The sequence below is a fragment of the Chlorocebus sabaeus genome, chromosome 21 (assembly GCF_047675955.1).
Source record: "Chlorocebus sabaeus isolate Y175 chromosome 21, mChlSab1.0.hap1, whole genome shotgun sequence".
Taxonomy (NCBI): Eukaryota; Metazoa; Chordata; class Mammalia; order Primates; family Cercopithecidae; genus Chlorocebus; species Chlorocebus sabaeus.
In genome coordinates this window covers 67,946,764-67,967,676 of record NC_132924.1, presented here as the reverse complement: position 1 = coordinate 67,967,676, position 20,913 = coordinate 67,946,764, and the positions used below count along the sequence as shown (strand labels likewise).

The window sequence follows — 20,913 nt, the reverse complement described above, 5'->3', positions numbered from 1 at the left end:
CAGCACTTTGGGAGGCCGAGACGGGCGGATCACGAGGTCAGGAGATCGAGACCATCCTGGCGAACTCGGTGAAACCCCGTCTTTACTAAAAAATACAAAAAATTAGCCGGGCGAGGTGGCCAGCGCCTGTAGTCCCAGCTACTTGGGAGGCTGAGGCAGGAGAATGGCGTGAACCCGGGAGGCGGAGCTTGCAGTGAGCTGAGATCCGGCCACTGCACTCCAGCCTGGGCGACAGAGCGAGACTCCGTCTCAAAAAAAAAAAAAAAAAAAAAAAAAAAATATTCTAGCTCCTCACTAGCAGAACCCAGTAAAATTGAGAATTTGCAAAGGTCTAAAATGTTGGGCTAAATTTTGACCTATGTCTACACATAAAATTTTCGTTGTGAATTAAAAGTGAAAATTAAATTGATATAGAATCGTTCTTTAAGAAAATAACCATGTGTGAGACCATTTAAAGACATCTAAAGTGATGTAAATATTTCTTCTTTATGCTTCAGGTTACATAAAGAGCATGAGTTGGTTTATAAATTTGATTTGTAAGCCAGGAAAAATAAACTTTATATTTTAAACATTAACCTTAAACAGTATTCAATCTAAGAAAAGGCCAGCTCAGCTGTTCAGAGTCTTCTGGTATATTAAGCAAATAGCTTGATATCCTAGATGTCTCAGGCATTTTCACAACAATATGTTGTTACTTTGAAGACTAGACATTATTCATGGATCTCTGAGGTCAACCAAGGTCTTAGCTGACATATTTTTAAAATAATCAGGGTGTTCAAGAAAGTCCATGTTTTAAGAGCAACTGGAACTGTATCTACTGTATAGTAGCCGAATGTTTACTATTTCTGTGTTATTCTTTTTTCTCTTTACCTCTCTCTTTGTCTTCAGAATTTACTACTGAGTAATTTGTTCTTTGGTTGAGGTAGAGATACTTTATGTACTTTTTATTTGAACTATTTCAAGCACACAATTTTGTTGAAAGTAACATAGAGTACTGAAATTGTAATCTAACAATCAACTTTTTAAAATTCAACTTTTTACTATATTGGGTTTAGATTTTTTAAAAAAAGAATTTTAGGCCGGGTGCAGTGGCTTACAACTGTAATCCCAGCAGTTTGGGAGGCTGAGGCGGGCGGATCACAAGGTCAGGAGATGGAGACCATCCTGGCTAACACGGTGAAACCCCGTCTCTACTAAAAATAAATAAAAATAAATAAAATTAGCTGGGCGTGGTGACGCGCACCTGTAGTCCCAGTTACTCTACTTGGGAGTCTGAGGAAGGAAAATGGCATGAACCCAGGAGGCAGAGCTTGCAGTGAGCTGAAATCACACCACTGCTCTCCAGCCTGGGCGACAGAGCAAAACCCCGTCTCAAAAAAAAAAAAAAAAAAAAAAAAAAGTATTTTAAAAGCTATTGAAACAATTGTAGCTCCCTATGTCCTCATCTTTTCCTTTGATACTTACAGGAAAATTTATTTTGAATTTAGTACTTAACTTTTCCAAAAATTGTTTTTATATATTTACTACTTACATATGAGCATATGTACCATAAGCGTTATCATTTGCTTCTTTAAACTTGATATACCCGGGACAATTTTTTTTGCATCCCTAGACTCCTTGATTTTACTTGTTTAACATTATATTTTTGAGATTTTTCTGTTAATATATACAACCTTTCTTTTTTTTTAATTTAAATTTCTGTATCTATTTAGTAAGTATATTTCAAGTTATTCATTCTCCTTTTCTTGAACATATAGATTGTTTAGTTTTTCTGTTATAATTATCCTGTAATAGAGTTTCAAAAATGTCTACTACTACACATGTGGAGAAGTTTCTCAAGGGTATATATTAATTGTTAAGAGCTTGTTCTTGAGATAATTATACTCCAATACAGTTAAACATATAGATGAGTATTTTTAAATAATCAGACGGCAATCGGAAACCTTTTTTTTTTTTTTTGAGATGGAGTCTCGCTCTGCCTCCCAGGCTGGAGTGCAGTGGTGCGATCTCGGCTCACTGGAAGCTCGGTCCCCCGGGTTCACGCTATTCTCCTGCATCAGCCTCTCGAGTTGCTGAGACTACAGGCGCCCGCCACCACGCCAGGCCAATTTTTTTGTATTTTTAGTAGAGACAGGGTTTCACCGTGTTTGCCAGGATGGTCTCAATCTCCTCACATCGTGATCCACCCGCCTCGGCCTTCCAAAGCGCTGCAATTACAGGCATGAGCCGCTGCGCCTGGCCGGAAACTTTAAAAGAAGTAGTTACTTGTGGTAATAACATTAATCTCAATCCACTAAAATCCAACTTCATTGGATATTGCCAAATCACTCTCCAAGGTGAGTGTTTATGCCAACATATATGTAACGTAAAAGTATATGAGCTTTTGAAACAAACATTAAAGGTATTTTCAACTTCATCTTTGGGCAAGAGTTTTTTTGACTAGTAAAGCCATGTTAATAAAGACAGCAAGTTGTGTGGTCTTACATGCTTTCCATTTTCAACTAAACTGTTACATTCTTGTTTCTTCTGTCTTGGGAATTACTTAAGTGTCTTTATGTATTCCAACAAATATACCTGAAATTTTCTCAATTATTAATCTTGTATTTCATCTACAGTAAAAGCCTGGACATGATCTAGTACCTAACAGCTCTGCTATGGTCTGAATTTTTGTGTTCCCTCTTTCCTCAATTTATACATGAAAATCCTAACCCCCCCCGCCCAAGGTGATGATGTCAGAAAATGAGGCCTTTGGAAGGTGATTAGGTCATGAGAGTGGAACCCTGATGAGTGGGATTATTGCCTGTGTAAAAGAGGCCTAGGAGAGCTCATTCACCCCTTCCACTAGGTGAGGACAAACAAGAAGGCATTGTCTATGAATCAGAAAGTGGCCCTAACAAGACACAGAATCTGCCAGTACCTTGATCTTGAACTTCTCTGGCTTCAGAACTGTGAGAAATACATTTCTGTGGTTTATGAGCCACTCAGTTTATTGTATTTTTTTAGTAGCCCAAATGAAGTAATAATTTTTAAGTGTTTTGTGTGAAAATTATTTGTTCTTTTTAAAGACTATTAGTGTAATCTTACGTTACAAGCTTATCAGTAAAGTCAGAAAACTTGACATTTCTCAACACAGTATCTCTATATTATTTGAGTACCATATTTGTAGAACATTATATTATTTATTTGCGAATATTAAATGTTCTTCATGTGTGTCCCAAATTGGCAAGAAATATGTGTCTGTAAAATAAATTTAAAAAATGTTTTTATAAAGCAAAATTAAAGACAATCCACACCTTACTCTTTAATAAATTATACTCCAATACAGCTAAATGTATAGATAAGTATTTTTAAATGATCAGATGGCAATTGGGAAATTTAAAATAAGTAGTTATTTGTGGTAATAACATATATCTCAATCCACTAAAACCTAAATTAAATCACAATAAAGCTTAGCAATATAATTGTGTCAAATTGGGTGGGACACATTCTTTTCTTTCATAAATGAAATTACTGCGTACTTACAGTGTAAAACACATCTACTGAACATTTCTGAAAATACTGCATCTTATATTTTCTTTAGTCCCATTTTATATATAAAATTTACCATATTTGGAGTTTAAAAACAAAATTTGCACACAAACCAGTAGTTTTCATAATCATAGAACACTAATGTTTGTGTTTTATTATAATACAACCAAAATATACATTTAACAATTTTTAATTATTTCATCTACAAGACTACATTTCTTTTAAAATAGCTAAATTATAAATTCAAAATTGATTGCTAACCACTCACAATACTAGAATTAAATTACATGATTAACTATGGCATCTGACAGATTTTGCCCTTTTCCAAAAACCATCTATCTCAAACACTTCCCATAGATACTTTATACTACAAAATATTTAAATGAGAGGTATAAGTCATATGTACGATCCTGTCTTTGCACTCCTAATGTATGGAATCTGGGAATCTTAGATTTTATTTGCTTTACCTCACTTCTAAGATGAATTATTTAAAATTGTGATCGTTTACGATGACAAAAATACATCTCCTATAAAAACACTTCAAATATCTTTTTTTTCTTTTTTTTGGTTTGTTTCTAAATTATCCATTCCCAATAAGGCTAACCAATTCCAACATGTTTTTGAAGAAAAATGTGACATTCTAAAGGGAGGCTATTTCAGTTTTGATTTCCACTTGCATTATATACATAAATATGAAATATAACATTTAAGTTTAAGAAAATCAGTATTTAATGAATGCCCTTTTTATTATTTTGTGGACAGTTGAATGATATCAAGTTGTTCTTGGAAATTTAATTTTGATAATGAAAAGTAAAAAGTGACTACTGATAACTTATTGTTTAGCTGAGTCTGTAAAATTCAGCAGGAACAAAACATACTAGAATATGAAGAACCAAAATATGAACCAAAAGCAAAATTCAAGAGTAAGACCATTTTGTAGCCAGCATAATGTAAAGAGCATTATTTTAGCCAACAGAATGATGAGACTTTATGAATTGTAATTCTTCAACTACTGTTGTGCCTTTTGCAAATTACTAAGTTTCTCTATGACTACTTTTCCATTTCTTGAGTAATTTGGTTGGTTTCCGAAAGTGTTTATTCAATAATTTGGATGTAGTGTTTTGAGCTCTTTGGAAAAAAGGACTCTACATAAATTAATTAGACTATTCGTTTCTAAATAAAATCTTCAAATTTACAATAAATTGAATGTAAATGAATGCAGACATGCAGGATTCTATTTAGCAGCATAGATTGCAGAAATTAAATTCAGAAAATTCAGAAAAGAACACACAAGGCAGTCAAAGACAAAAGTATTAGAGACAAGAAAAATTCAAAAACGTGAGTAAACAGGCATTTTAAGATCCCCTCCATAGAGAATCAATTTCTTAGAATATTTGAAACCATTAATTATACTTTTCTTTTTCATTATTTTAAGGCAAATTTGATGACATAGTCAGTGGTAAGGAAGTATATAGTGTGTTTGTAGATTTAATATATTCATACTCTCTCTAAATGTTCTACACAACTAAAAAGCTAAGAAAAAAACACAGTTTAGATATTCTTTATCTTTAAAAATACACATAAATATTTGTCCTCTATGTTGTTTTTTGTGTGAAATTTTATTTTACCTATAATATTTTTAATATATTTTAACTAATTATCATAAATTAGGAGTATTGTATCCAAAGCAGCCAGAATATTAGAGGTGGTCATAAAATAAGTTTCCCAAATTTTGTTTGAATAACTAGGATTAGAAAGAAGTAATTAAAAAATGGCTTGGACATTCAAATTTGGATAGAAATAAAATTTATTTTCATAAGTCAATCCTCACATTTGAGCTTCATGTAATTTTTCCGAAGTCATTCATATTTACTCTTGGACCTACAAATATTTTGAATTTTTTTTTAAATTAAAAATGTTCCCACTTAATTGCTTTGAGCTCACTATGAGTTCCTGAACATTTTGTCCAAGCAAATCTATAATTACAAACACTGTTGTTATGCTATTCAATTAGAAGTCTGGTCATGCCACACAGTTCTTCTGAATTACTTTTTAAATGAGTGATTTGTTCTGGTTCACTTTTATTAAAATTATTCCTTAACTTTTCCTTACAGTGAAATACCTACAAATATTCATCAGTATAATATCAAAAGGGAATACTCAATCTCATATATCATTTTGACCAGTTTGACTACTTTGAGATAGGTAACCAATGCAAATAAAATAAATATAACAGAGAGATAATGCTCTCAACATAAAGCCACAGATTTTGCATTAAGTTGCCCTCTAATCACTGGGTTTCTCACAGACTTTTCTTTCAAGATATGTAGAATGCATGAGAAACGAGCAATGTCTGTTATTTAGTTTTCTGAAAGGCTGCCTTCCATGTGAGGAAGTGACTAATTTTTCATTTCACACTATAAAGGGCGTGAAAAGGCAAAACCGAAGAAGGGTAAGGGTTCTGTGTTACAAGAAGGAAAGGTGAGTTCTGCTTAAACAGACAGGAAACACACCATACATAGTCAGAGGGAAAGTCAAATTGAAAACATTTGAAAGTACTAATAAAATATGAAAGATGTTTATGTTAATATTGTGAGTTTGGTTCTTTTTACACGTGGCAGGCTTATTTATTGTTAAATTACTAAAACAATAATACTACCATTACAACAGATTAACTCAGCAATGCGAAAAGGTTGCGTGAAGAAATGATGTCAAAGAGTTAATTTAACCCTTTCCGTTGTCAAAATTTTACACTTGTTCTGCTATTCAACAAATATATATCCCCACTCCCCAGCAATGTCATTTTCTTAATTCTCTTTGTGTTATACATTGTTTTCTCCTATTCACTGAAACATAATCACAAAATCCAATATACAGGAAAGAAAAAAGGCAGTAAAAAGAAATAATATACAGAGAATGATAAATATTTTTGAGAGAAAATATATATTGAAATATCATTGGTTATAAATAAAATATGTCTACCCTTCCTATGATTCTTCAGAAAAATTTATTTTTTCCTCAGACTTTTGCTAGCAGTTTGTTATAATCTAGATTTTTTTTAACAGATGAATTACAAATTGGCAGCTACTTATACTCTAGTGAAAAGAGCTCCATTACATTACTCTCACTTTATTTGTGATTGTTCTTTCTTTTCATGGGGATATGAGTTTTCCCCAAAGACAGAATTTATGGCTGTCTTTCCTTCTGTCTTCTAACAAATCCCATCTGCATGCCTTTCCATCAGGATGCATTATACATCATTATGTTTTCCTTGTTTTATTAAAATATTTTCCCATATCTTATTAAAATATTTATTAGGCATTCTGTCCCTGTAGAGCTTAGCATATATTCTAAAAACACATAACTAAGCACCAACTTCTCTCTGTGAACCTGTTACTCCTGACTTGTCAATAGAAATGCTGGGGGAAACATTAATGCCTTTCAGTAAATCAATGTTGTAGTACACTAAATTTAACCCCTGTGGCCACAAAGAAATAATGCACCTCTCCAAATTCCTATACCATTCTCCAGGAGCGAATGGCTCACTGGGAAAGTTCCTGTTGATAATGGAAGTAGTCTTAATTTGTGTCTGACCTCTAATTCTCTATCACAAGGTAGCTGGTTCTCAATAGGAATGATATATCTGTTCATAAGAACGTAGCACAACTGCATGGTAAATTCCATGCTTAATGGACATTTGAGGGAATAAAGCACCTTATATACTATCAACTTTGGTGCTTACTTAGCTCAATTATTTACATGACAATAAATTCCAAAACTCAAAACATGGAACATTAACAAATGTAAAGCCCCTATTTTTAGGATAATTCTTATGCTTTGCTGGTGCAAGATTTGTTCTTGGAAAACTGGTTCAAATGACTTTTTTGCCCTTTCTTATATTCACCACATATTGTCTTGATCAGATTATTGTCTTGTGCCTCAGCAAAACTCCATGGGAAGCATTTATGAATTATTTTAAGGGATATACAAAACAGAAGACAGTGTTTTTGTAGGTAAATAATTCTTTTCTTTAAATTAAGTAGAAAACTACGTGGCCACAGCTCTAGGGAGCTCATCCAGGTCTCTGTGATGTCTTCTATTTCTTTTCTTCTTCATTTCCTGCATGTGCTTCCACTTTGGGCCCCCCTTGTTTCGCTGTCTCCGCTTCTCCCTGTGCCACATCTGTTCGCAGTACTGGTCAAGGCTGAAGTTTGGGCTGCTAAGGATTTGGATGTAGTCTTTGTATCTCAACCGTGACTCAGCCAATAGATCCTTGACCTGCCCCTCCTCATGCTCTGCCCTCTGGGTATTTTCCATCTGTTCATTCTCAATGACATTCAAAGTCAGCTTCACTATGGTGTGGATGAAAGTGTGCTCCTGTGCTTTGCAGTAATACATCCCAGAATCCTTCTTCTGCAAACTTCGAATCAGTAGCCCATATTCCGTTTTGATGATTCTTTCATCAGGCTTCAACTGCAGAATTGGAAAAATATAGGTAATAAATTAAAAACAGAGAGCTAAGAGCAAATGAAAACAGGCTACATAGTTTTACTTAGATGAACCTAAAAGACATATTCACTGTCTCTTTGTCTCTGTCATCAAGCATAATATTGTCAGCCATAGTTTAAAAGGTAAAAAAATTCAACTAAAGTAATCACCCCCAAACTCTATCCTTAATTTTTCACATTTGTATCTTAGTAAGTCTAACAACCTTTGGAATACAGTTATTTTTTTTCTCCCAATTTACAGATAGGAATGAAAAACTGGAAACCATCAAGTGACCTTCTTTACAGAGATTTCATATACAAATTACTATACCAAGATCATAAATTAGCACCTGAAATGTGGAGCGAGAATGCAACATTTACAATCATTGTATAGAGAACGAGCTTCAGTACATGCTACTACCTAAAATGTAGAATAGAACAATAATTCCAAGTGGAATTTACTGTTTTCCAGATATCACCAAATAAGCTATGTGAGTAGCATATGAAAGCTGTAAATGATGACTTCTTTAAAGTCAAACCCAAAGGTATGGGTATAGTCTTTTGGAAGTTAGAGCTGTAATTGAGTAGGACCCTAGTCAGAAGGTTAGCAACATTGAAAGCTGAATTTCCCTCTTTACTGTGGATTGAATTTTCATACTGTATGTATACGTGATACTTTCAACTGTCACTTGTGGAAATATTTGCCATGCCTTCATATACTATGACATGGTAATGTGATTTCAAGTGTGAGAAAGCACAATGAACACAAAGAACTTCCACTGAAATGTGATGCTCTCCAGCCTTTGAAGCAATATTACTAAAAGACAATTCTAACATTAAGCTTGCCTGGCCCATGATATGGTGTGAATAATGAACCTATCTTCAGTCAAACTAGAGGCATGTTTACCCACAAAAGAGCCCTGCTTAATGTGGAGTATTGTTGAGTGGCTCAGCATTAAGTGGAATAACAAAAACAACAACAGCAGCAACAAAGAAGTCTGGAAGATTTCCCAGTTTACACATCTGCCCCTGTATTGTAGACTTTTAGATGATGGAAATCAAGGAGGCATAAAGATGGTTAAATTAAATTTATTCACAGTGGGTGGACTGTACTCTGCATCTTTATGTGAAAAATATGTAGGAAAAAATCTCCCCAATTCTAGAAATATGAGAAAAGGAAAAGAAACATCTCTGGCTACCGGCCCAGTTAACTAACAAGTATATGGCAAGCCACCCTCTGTGCCAGAGAAGTGCAGCTGGCGGGGAACCATTTGAGGCCAAAGGCAGGTCACAGCTCAGATCCCTGGTTAATGAGGCTGAATGGTCTCCAGGCCTGCCTTTGCTCTGCACTGAATCCACACCATCAGAGCTTTGTGTGTTTGTTTCTCTTATGTTGCCCATTTGGTAAGCTGGATGTGGTATTCTTTTTCTTATGGATTTATTCTAAAAGCCCAGACATTTAGAAATGCTATTGTAATACAAACTAACTTTGAATTAATTTACATTCTCAGAAACCATAGGAGTCTCATGCCTAAAATAAACGTGATTTGAATTAGGAGAGTTCTAAATGGCCAATCTTAAACAGAAATGACAATGTCAAATTTAATACACTACATATAATTATTTTTTTCCCCTTAGATAATTTCACTGTATTTTTTTTTCTTTTTAATTTAATACATTTTAGGTCTCAAAATACTAGCTTCATAACCGAACCTTCTGGTCTCTACTCTGTTTCCTATGATGACTCATTTATCTTCCCCCATTGGTCTCCCATCTATCAAGTTGTGGTGCAGCATATGGTGTATTTGGGGGATTAAAAGCAAAGCTCTTTGAAGGTTAAAATGTGAAGTATTATTAGCAACATTACATACTACTGCCATGCTGCTTGAGAGGTAATATTTTGAAGCCTTTATTACTGTAATTCTTTTAATAGAAAATGGCCTGAGGTTATTAGCATGACAATCAAAGTGGATATCTCCAGTTCTAGTTGATCTCTAGATTTCCTTTACATAACTGGTACTCTTGATAATGTTTAAATTACATTTAATATGGCTTTTAGAGATTGTCACAGCTCTGACTAGACTTTTGATTGTTCTCTTTAATCTTCTGACAGGAAGAAATTATGACTTCATCTCACACATATTGTGCAACACTTCATCATTGCTTTTGCTATTATCTTTTTGTATCCTGTTTATGTTGTTGTACTTTGAGGTCTGGTCCCCTTCCATCCTTTTCCCTCTAATTCTGTCCCCACAGGACTCAGGATTCCATAAACACCTGGCATTCCATTACGCGGTCATGATCTTTCAACTTTCTTTTCTTCTGTGGAGTGCTGGATTTGTTCTTTGGTTTTTCACCTACTGATATCGTACTTGATTTAATAAATTTTCAGCTTTCTACATCTAACTAATGTCAATTAGATCATTTAACAATTTTTTTCTTGCTAAAATTTCAATAATATGCTTTTAGTAAACTGGCAGCTCTAATAAAAGACATTTTGAATAGATACATTTACAGAGAATGTTTACAATCTAGAGATAAAAATCTGTGACCCAGAAACTAAGTAGTTGATTAACATTTGCCTACTTTACATTCTCTTTCTCTGTAATGCTTTCATTCTTTGCTGAAATAGGATGCATTATGCAGACTGTATCTCAACAGTGAAATGTCAGCACAGTCAATTTAGAAAATTCAGCTCCTCAACAAAGAGATAATGTAATCTCTGGTCATTGATTTAAACTCTTGGAATTTTCTCCACTCTAGAAGTGATAAGTTAAAACTGCTCAACTTTACAAATTAAAACCACGTTTGAGCTGGGGTCGACTATCCATTTGCCTAATGTGAACAAGGATAATATATCTGGCATTATTAAATGTAGATCTCCAGTGAAGGGCAATTCATTTAACATGAGAAGAGTAACATGGAAGGCACAAAGGACATTTAAGTATTAAGCAGCAGGTAAAGGTCAGGGACTTTATCTCTTATAATAGCAGTCTAATGGTAGTTCTGTTACAGATAATTCACCTGTCAGTTCTTCCATAGTAAAAGCACTGCACATGCCTTGGAAGAGGTCAGGGCTTCAAAAATATCTCCTTTCTCTAACAAACAGAAAATATTACTAGTGGGAAATTAGGATTAAAAAATAAAGCAAGCTGCTTGTGTGAGAGAAAAAGATGTCTGCAAAACTGTGGCAAAAATTTTTCTGTATTTAAAAAATACACTGAAAAGTTTTCTTATTTAATTTGGAAGAAAGGAAAAGGAATTGGAATAGAATCATTGGTATACATGTTTTTAAATTTATCAGAGTTTACTTACATGACACTGTATATGATCCATCTATTAATATACCACAAAACCAATAATTAATATTTTTAAGCAAACATTAGAAAAAGGAAAACTTGCTAAAATGGATGCTAGAGCAATGAGCTCATTATTAAAAAGAAAAATCAAATATCTACATACATAAATAACTACTAGATTAATTTACTATCTTTGGGTACATGTAAATATAATATGTAAAATGTAAATGTAAATGTAAAAAATCATAAAATAACTAGAAAAAATATATAATTGCTGTCTGATTGGGGAAAGAGTCTTTAAGCATAACAGGTGAAATATCACAGAGCCATAAATAAATCGATTTGCCTGTATAAAACAAAATGTGTAGGAAAGTCAGAAATTGTCAGAAACAAAAGAAATGTAAAATAAATGTATAAAGGTATAACATTAAATTATTAACATATGTAATATACAAAGGACTTATTACAATTATTATTAAATAAATATGCCCATATAAAGTAAGCAATGACAGGCAAGACAATTCACAAAATACAACTGAAGCCAAGAACCAAGACACTTAAGAAGGTCAGTTCGCATCCACTAATATGCAAAGTAGTAGATATTAAGGCAATACAGTTTTCATATTCAACTGGTAAAGATTTTCTTAAATTGTGAACCATAATTTTGCCTCAGGGATTTATAACAGACACTAATACAGTGATTTTTATGTGAAATTAGCAATATGGTGTTGTTTATCAAAATCCATAAAGATAACAAATGTCTTTAACTTATTTTACTTCTAAGATTTTTTCCTAAGAAAATAGTTAGAAAAGCAGAGAAAGACTCAGATATAACGAAGTTCATTATTATTATTTCAAACAGGAACATGATCTAGTGAGAGAACACCTGGAATACCTATGGATAACTACGACATCAGGGTGGGATGTGTGGGAGACAGAAAAAGCATGGTATTGACATTAAATGATAATGGAAAATGCTCACAGTGCAATGGTGAGTGGGAAAAAAAGCTGGAATAGACATCAAAATATTATTTATGCTTATCTACACTTAGTGGCCTCATACTTATTTTATGTGTTACTATAATTTTAAAATCATTTATATTGCTTTTAGAATAAAAATAAAATAAGATCTACAAGTGGAATAATGCAAATATTTGAAGATGTTTTTAAAATGTTATTAACATAAACAGAGAAAATATAGTACGGCCTCGTTTACTTATTCAGATCCCAAAAGTTCAACAGAAGCTTGGGGACTGCCAATTGACTCGCTAGTTACAGCATAAACATCATCCATTTTAAGAACAGTTTTATAAGAAAGTCAGCAGATAACTGACTCATGACCTCCCGTACAGCACCCAACTGTGAAACAGCTCAGTAAGGAAATGTTCTCCTCCTGGCAGAGAATAACCTGGTGACAGCCTCTGTGCCACAGGAGATCACGGTCCCTCCTGCAGGCTGTTTTTGAGTGGAGGAAAGATTCCAAACTGTGACCTTATGGGTAAGAAGCAGAAGGCATCCTGCTGGGAAAAATGCTTCAAGTATAATCTGGATATTGCCCTTTTCCTCAGCTCAGGAAGCAGTATTGCATATCCTGGATAATGTGAAACTCTCTATTTACAAAGATAAATTAAAATACCAGTTGAAATATTACAGTGAAGATACTTTTAAGTAAAATTCAATAAATATTTCTGCTCCATTGAAATTCATGGAGCATGGTACCATTATGAATATATAATATACTTTTAAAAGGTAAATTAAAGTAATGCACGGAATTTTCAAGAAAATGCAAGATGTGAATGCAAACAACCACAGGCAAATGTTAAGTATCTAGAGCTGAGAGATGAACTCAAGCAGAGGACCACATATTTTTAAAAATCAGATTAAATTTCCCATGAAGAAAAATCCATTTATTAAAGAATTATATTTAACTGAAAAGCAATTATCAAACTTTATTTGCTATGAAATTCAAAATATTGGTTTGTGACACTTAAGATTAAAACATTGCAACATAATAAAAAAATCTGCAAGTTAAAAAATTTCAGTATCGTTCTTTCAATATTTCTAGTAAATGCCTTGTATTTTGAAATTAAATAATCATTTCTCTATCAAACAATATTTCAATATAAAGGTAAAAAATTGGACCCTTAAAATAAATATGCAGTGTAAATATGAATCTGCCATAGTCTTAGGACTTATAGAAGTCAGGAATGATGATGTATCTAGTTTTATTGGCGAAATTTGACTTAACAAAACATGAAGTTATTCTTTTATTTATATATTAAGTATGTAAAGAGTTAACACTTAGAAAAAGTTATTCTTGTAGCTGTTAGATGAAGAGAATGATGTTAAACTCTTCATGTAACAGTATAACTATATCTTTAAATCAATTTCTTATGATAAAATTTGATTTTTTTTACCTGAAGTTTTCTTAACCTCAGCATCTTTGACATTTGGAGTGACATAGTTTTTTTACTGTGAGGGACTGTGCATTGTAGAATTTTTGGAATCATCTCTGACCTCTACCCAGTACACACCAGGGGCACCCACTTGGCCACCCACCCACCCAGCTGTGATGTTCAAAAATGTCTCCAGACATCGCCCAATGTTGGTACTCTGGAAACAAAATTACCAGAGGTTGAGATCCACTATTCTGTACTAATGTTTGACTTAATTACATGTACTATTTTAAATGTTTATAGACTTGTCAATAAGGCTGATATTTTAGGGAAATTTGATCTACTTATATAAGAGAGAAACTAAGTGCTAGAGAAGTTACGATCTGCTCATGAATTCTCAGGAGTCAAGCCAAAGGTAGAACTAGTATTTTCTAAACACATGATTAGTACTCTTTCCTGATGCACATGTAAAATACCCTCATTAATAGAGTATCTGTAATTTTACATGCATATTTTACAGTTGTGAGAGCCTCTTTATTGAAATTCTACATTCTCATATGCATTTTTTCACTTATAGTAACTTTTGAATTTATTTTGTTCACTTAGAAAATTGGGGGCTCAGGAACATTACCAAAGGTTTAAGGACCATGTTTCAACTCAAGATATGTAATTCTGAATCCTGTGTTTTTTTCATTATTCATTACAGTGTTCTTAGTTTAACATGTCTGGATACTTACCTAATTTGCTCATATAATTTGATAAACATAGATATTTCTGTTTTGTTTGTTTGTTTGTTTTTAGATGGAGTCTTGCTCTGTTGCCCAGGCTGGAGTACAGTGGCACAATCTCGGCTTACTGCAAGCTCCGCCTTGTGGGTTCATGCCATTCTCCTGCCTCAGCCTCCCCAGTAGCTGGGACTACAGGCGCCCACCACCACGCCTGGCTAATTTTTTTGTATTCTTAGTAGAGACAGGGTTTCACCGAATTAGCCAGGATGGTCTCGATCTCCTAATCTCATGATCCGCCCGCCTCAGCCTCCAAAAGTTCTGGGATTATAAGCATAAGTCACCGCGCCCGACCAGATATTTCTGTTTTAATACAACCTCAACATGCTTCATTTCATGATCTAAATTAAACACAATGCGAACTAAAATGTAGTCACTGTGCTACTGTGGGAAGAAAAATATGGTGTTCTTGTTATTAGTCAGGGATTTGTTCCTAAATATAGGCAACCTATGAAATATGGAATTTGGAAAAAAAATGTAAAAGTCTTTAAAAAATTCAGTCTACTTTTAAATATATTTTAGGAAAACATTTGTGTGAAGTTGGCCTATTCTTATCTAAAAGCTATTGTTACTTTTGGTGTTAGTAAGCAAAAACATTTTTTTTTTTAATCAAATAATGATAAAAGTAGCATACAGCACTAAAAGTTGAACATCTCTCAATCGTACACTATTTCCCTCAAAGTGAGTATTCTTTGATGACAACAGCTTACCTCCTCTCGATGCTCATCCCCTGACCTCTGGATATACCATTTAATAGTTGCTTGTTGGGATTTAGGTATACATTCCAGAAAGGTTGAGTTAAATTCAATGCCAAAAATCACCTTTTCATCAGCAGTTTCATGACTAATGCCTGGAAAGCAAACATGGAATAAGAGATTAACCTTGACCTGATTTTAAAAGCAGTGGGAAAACAGACTGATTCAGAACAGATGCCATGGGGAAAGAATCATATACATTATTAAAGAGAAAGGAAATTCATGTTATAATATTGTTACCTGAGACAAATATTACACAATAGATGGATTTTAAAAATTTTATCCCTGTATTGTAATTTTTATTCTTTCATCAATATATTAGCTATTTGCACTTGATTTTAAAAAATAATGTTCATAATATCTAACTCTATATATTGAGATTTTTTTCTTTGAGCTGAATAAATCTTTTGCATCTTTTAGTGCTTTAATACTTTTTTGTTAATATAAAATATAAACAATGTTTTAGATAGTTCTGGAGCACTTTGCTTTAATTTAAGGGCAATTTCTATCATGAATTGCTCCACAGAGCTGATCAGATAACATAAAATTTTGATATCAGAAAAGTAAGTTATAGTGATCTACGCTTGATAAAATTCTATGATGATGATCATGAGCCAGATGCACTAATACTCAATATCTGGGCCTTATCTGTATTAATCTATCATTTTTATGCTTTTTTATACAGAGGGATATTTTAGCCCAATATACATTTGCTATGAGATAGTTACTGGGATGCTTAAAAGAACAGTGTCTCAGACACCTTATTCTCGTAAATCAATGCACCATCTGAAATACATTCCATCTAGAGTAGCCAAAGGCTGTGTCCCTTGTGTGATCTAAGAGCTCTAGCTCAAATTTGATCAAACAAAAAATGACAGCTGCTCAGCTTAGCCCAAATATGCACTATTTCATCATATATTGAGATATCTCAAATTTACAGATTGGCTTACTTAGCACTATAGAACATCAACTAGAGTAAGGTTTAAAAGACCAAGTGAATCCTAAACCTAAGCATACAAATGATCAGCAATGGCATAAATGCACATATGTTAGGCTTCTTTTCAAGAAACTTATTTTGAACTTACTTGTGTTTTACCAGCAAGGATTAAGTCAAGCATGCTGACACCATTATGAATTAACCTCATCTAACCTTCAAAATGTGCGGATTCCATTTAAAACCTGTAGTCAATCAACTATCTCCACCAATTCAACAGATTATAGCTGTGTTTTTCACAGTTAATAAATTCCTAATGCACAAAAAGATCACTGGTGCCAGTTATGGAAAAGAAAGATATGCACCATCTTATAATAACAGATACAATTTTCCTGAGAAAAGGATTTTGTCAACAAAGTAGGGGAGGATGCAGGTTAATTTTTGGGATATGGGGCAAGGGCTCAGGAGAAATGCCATTAGACTGACTTGACCAAAGAATTGGTCAATTTAGTAAAAGATAAATTGGTGAAATCAACTGGAAAAGTGATAGCGAGCTCACTATCTGAACTCTTTTTTCAAATTAATAAAAATAATGTCTGACATCTCTACATCAGTTTCACTGAAAATGAATTTATTGTTACTTCCAACATTTGTTTCATTTCTGAATTCTAAGTTTTCCACTTTAAAAGTTTTTAAACGTATACAGATGTGTGCATATTATATACACATACACACATACACACACACACACACACACTATCATACACAAAGGTTCTGCATCCTTAATTCAAAAATCTGAAATCCAAAATGCTCCAAAATCCAAAACATTTTCAGCACAGACGTGAACCACAAGTGGAAAATTCTACTTGATGGGTTGCAGTCAAAAGACAGGGACACAACATACAGTTTATGTGTGAATAAGAAGATGATTGCTTATTGGTAACATATAAATTCAGAGTCAGGAATGGTGGTGATGGCATACAACCACAGATTGTCCGCATTGGTGGCTGAGAAAATAACACCTTTACTTTCTTATGGTACAATGCACACACTTTGTTTCATGCACAATATTATTTAAAATACTATACAAAATCACCTGAAGGCTATGTATATCAGGTGTATATGAAATATAAATAAATGTTGTGTGCAGATTTGGATCCCAGTCCAAGATATTTCATTATGTATATGCAAATATTCCAAAATCTAATAAAATATGGAATCCAAAAACCTTCTGATACTAGGCATTTCAGATAAGGAATATTCAACTTGTTTTATTCTATCATGACCTAAATTTTAAATGTGTAAAAGTTATATAGAATAGTGTTTGAAATAGTTAAAATAGCTTCTTACGACATGTAACATAATTGTGGAGTATTTTTTTCCTCCAGATTGCAGTCAAAAACATTTTTTATAGTAAAATGCCTAGAATACCTCTTTATAATAAATATATATCTTATCATTGAAGTGCAAGATTGATCTGTTTAATGTTGTTGAACTATTTTTCTGCATGTATTGCTGGTTTTATGTCATCAATAACCATGCAGTTTTGCAGCTTTTAACAATAAAAGCAATAAAGAAAGAAAATAAAGAAGAAAAGAAAAATCTTTGCCCATTATTCAAGACTTGACTTCCTAATAAAATCCGGCACACATTTATGATGGATTAGAAACAAGTCAATTAATTTGTAAATATCTTTACAGTCTCTACTCTAACTCCCACAATTGATTCTCCGCCTCTAGCATCTCATATTCCAATCAATGTTTTATACAGGTGTCAATTACTTTTATTTAAAAAAAAAAAAAAACTTTTCTGAACAATATGAAATAGCTCCTAACACCTATAAAGTAAACATAAAATTAATAGAATCATGTAGAAACTTTCACAAACTTTACCCAATCTATGTGAGGTCTTTCTGATTTTAATTATTGTTTCTTCATTTACTTTATAAAATCTAACTTTCTCCTGAAGGCATGGCTCAAATGCTATCCATCTGAATATCCCTCTATTTACTTCTCTATTACACAACTGCTATTGTGTGCCTAACACATTAACATCATTTTAAGTGCTAGGATAATATGACAGGATGAATATGAAATTCACTGCCCTCTAGAAACTTACATTCTAGTGACATAGACAAAGTAATCAAGTAAATGAAAAAAGAAGGAATATCTGCTACAAAACAATAAAGGAGAAAATACCAAGGGCAAAAAAAAAAAAAAAAAAAAAAATACTTTAAATGGGATGATCAGGAAAGGTCTCTCTGAATAATTAACATGTAACCACAGGATTAATTGATGTGAAAAGATGGAGCTAAATAAACATCTGAAAAATGAGTTCCTCAGGTACAGAGGACAATGAATGCAAACATATATAAGGCAGCAACTCATTGGTGCTTTTGAAAAGAGAAAGCTACTAAGTGAATTGAGCAACAGTGATGTGAAGGAGGGTCAGAGAATATACTAGAGATCAGGTCAAGAATAATCTTACATGCCATAGGAAAGCTTTCCAGTTTTTTACCAATTGTTCTAAGAAGCCATTGAAAAATGTTGAGTAAGGGAGTGACATGCTCTGACTGAAGTTTTTAAAAAGATGACTCTGGCTAGTAAGTGGGGTATATAGCTAAGTGGGGTACAGATAGAAGTGGCACAAGTGTGGAGGCAGAAAGACCAGTGAAGCAGCTACTGAAGAACTACTGTGGCTTCAGTTAGGCTGGCGTTTGTGGGTGTGATGAGAAGTAGGAAAGCTTGGCCATGGGCCAGAAGGACAAATTGAGAGGTTGGTGATAGGATGGGAAGGAAAGAAAATAATATAAAAGTGACTCCTAGCTGCTTTTTGACATAAGTAGCTGGGTGAATGGTGTGCAATTTGTTAATATAGGAAAGTCTGCAGAACAAATAGGTCTTGAAGAAGATAACAAGAATTCTTTCTCGGACATAAGTTTCAGATGCTAATTAGGCCTTCAAGTGGAGCTCTTTAGTAGGCATACAAGTGTCTGTGTCTGGCATGTAAAGGTGAGTTCAGAATTGGACTATGAATTTGGGAGGGAAATAGCCTCTGACAGTGTTGAAATAGACAGTATTAGAGAGTGAGTAGACAGAGAATGGGAAAGTGGCTCAGGACACTCCAATATTTAAAAGGTGGGACAAAAAGGAAAGTTAAGGACACTCAGAAGGCACAGTCTGCAAGGTAAGAGGTAAACCAGAAGGATATGGTACAAGGGCACATAGGTATGCTGGAACATCATTTCTCTGAAAACACAACAAAACAACAAAAAAACTAATTTATGGTGCTTGCTGATTTTGCTGGTGTAAATACTCCCAACATGTCCGATTCAAGCTTTCAGTGGTTTAAAATCAGCTCACAAAATTTCAAAATTTTAAGCAACCAACTTATATGAGGCCACATGAACTGGGTCCAGCACACGAATGCATGGAAGTCAAAAGAAAGTGTTTCAAAAAGGAGGGAGTTACAGCTTAAGTAAAAATGAGAACCGAAAATTGGTCATTGGATTTGGCAAGGAGGAAATTGCCGGTGACCTTGACAAGAATGGATTGGATAGAGTGATGATCATGATGATTAGAAAAGACTGTGTGCAGTGGGTTATAGCATGAATAGGATATGGTAAAGTGAAGACAAAAATTGTGAGTGCCTTAGGCAGCAACTATGTTTTGTGTCAGTTTCTTTATAACATTTATCATTGACATAGCATTTATTTTACTTGTTTTGGTATTTATTGTCTGCTCTCTCCCCTAACACACTCTTGAATATAAGTATCGTGAACGCACAGATTCCGTTGTTGTTTTCTTTGTTGTTCATTGCTGTATCCTCAATACCTATAATCATCCCTGATACATTTCATATGCATGTGTAGAGAATTGCATATGTATTGCACAGTAATGATTGGTAACTAAACCAATGGACATCACAATGAATCACCTACACATTAGAACAAGAACCCAAGCATACTAATCTGGACGAAGGCTTATTTTTCAGAAGAATTAAGTTGCAAGTTAAAAATAACTGTTTTGTTTTTAAATCAAGAAAACACTACCAGACCACCAGTTATAGGTTATGAAATCTGGGTTACTTACATCACTGGTGGAGTGGTCAGTAACATTGTGATGAATGTGCACTACTTCTACCAGTTTGTGTGTGTGTGTATGTGTGTGTGTGTGTGTGTGTGTTTGGTGTGTATGTGCATATATTTTCTATCTTAAGGTAGAGCTTGAGAATGGATAGTAACTGAAGCTCTGGAATACATACTTTTATCAATTTTTTTTTTCTCTGTTTTCAGAATCACTCATCAGGCCTCCTCTCTATTCCACTACACTGGCCTTCTCCTTCAGGCTTTCAAGATCTTCTATTCTATGATTCATTTTTCTAAACAATACAGCCTCTCTTTCACTAAACTCCCCTATCACTAATTGTGCCTTATGACATTTCCCTAAAGATTCATAAGCTCTCTAAGGAGTTTCTTAGTCACATAGTATACCCAGGACAATTACATGCATATGGAAGTCGCTTAATAAATATTTATTGATTAAGTGAATATATGATTTGATAGGTGAATATAAATAAAGTATAGGCTACCTAAAAACTTCTTTCAAATAAGACTTCTGGGAGGTCTATTTGAGTTTACTCTAAATGTCCAAATGTTTTCTGTTATATCCTGTTTTATCTCTAATAGCAGTTTTCAAACTTTATAAGGATGGAAATGGTAGTAAAAAGA

The 20,913-nt window shown here is 33.6% G+C and overlaps 1 protein-coding gene across 2 annotated transcripts in view; it reads right to left on the bottom strand.

The window, feature by feature from the left end:
• Positions 1-3,333: 3,333 nt before the first annotated feature.
• Positions 3,334-20,913, bottom strand: part of SEMA3D (semaphorin 3D) — a 194,127-nt gene continuing 176,547 nt past the window's right edge. For both annotated transcript variants that reach the window (XM_007982331.3, XM_073009164.1), the window contains 2 exons: positions 15,206-15,345; positions 3,334-8,001 (listed from right to left, as the gene is read on the bottom strand). In XM_007982331.3, coding sequence (XP_007980522.3) covers positions 7,576-8,001; positions 15,206-15,345 — 566 coding nt within the window. In that variant the 3' untranslated portion in view covers positions 3,334-7,575. The remainder of the gene's footprint in view (positions 8,002-15,205; positions 15,346-20,913) is intronic.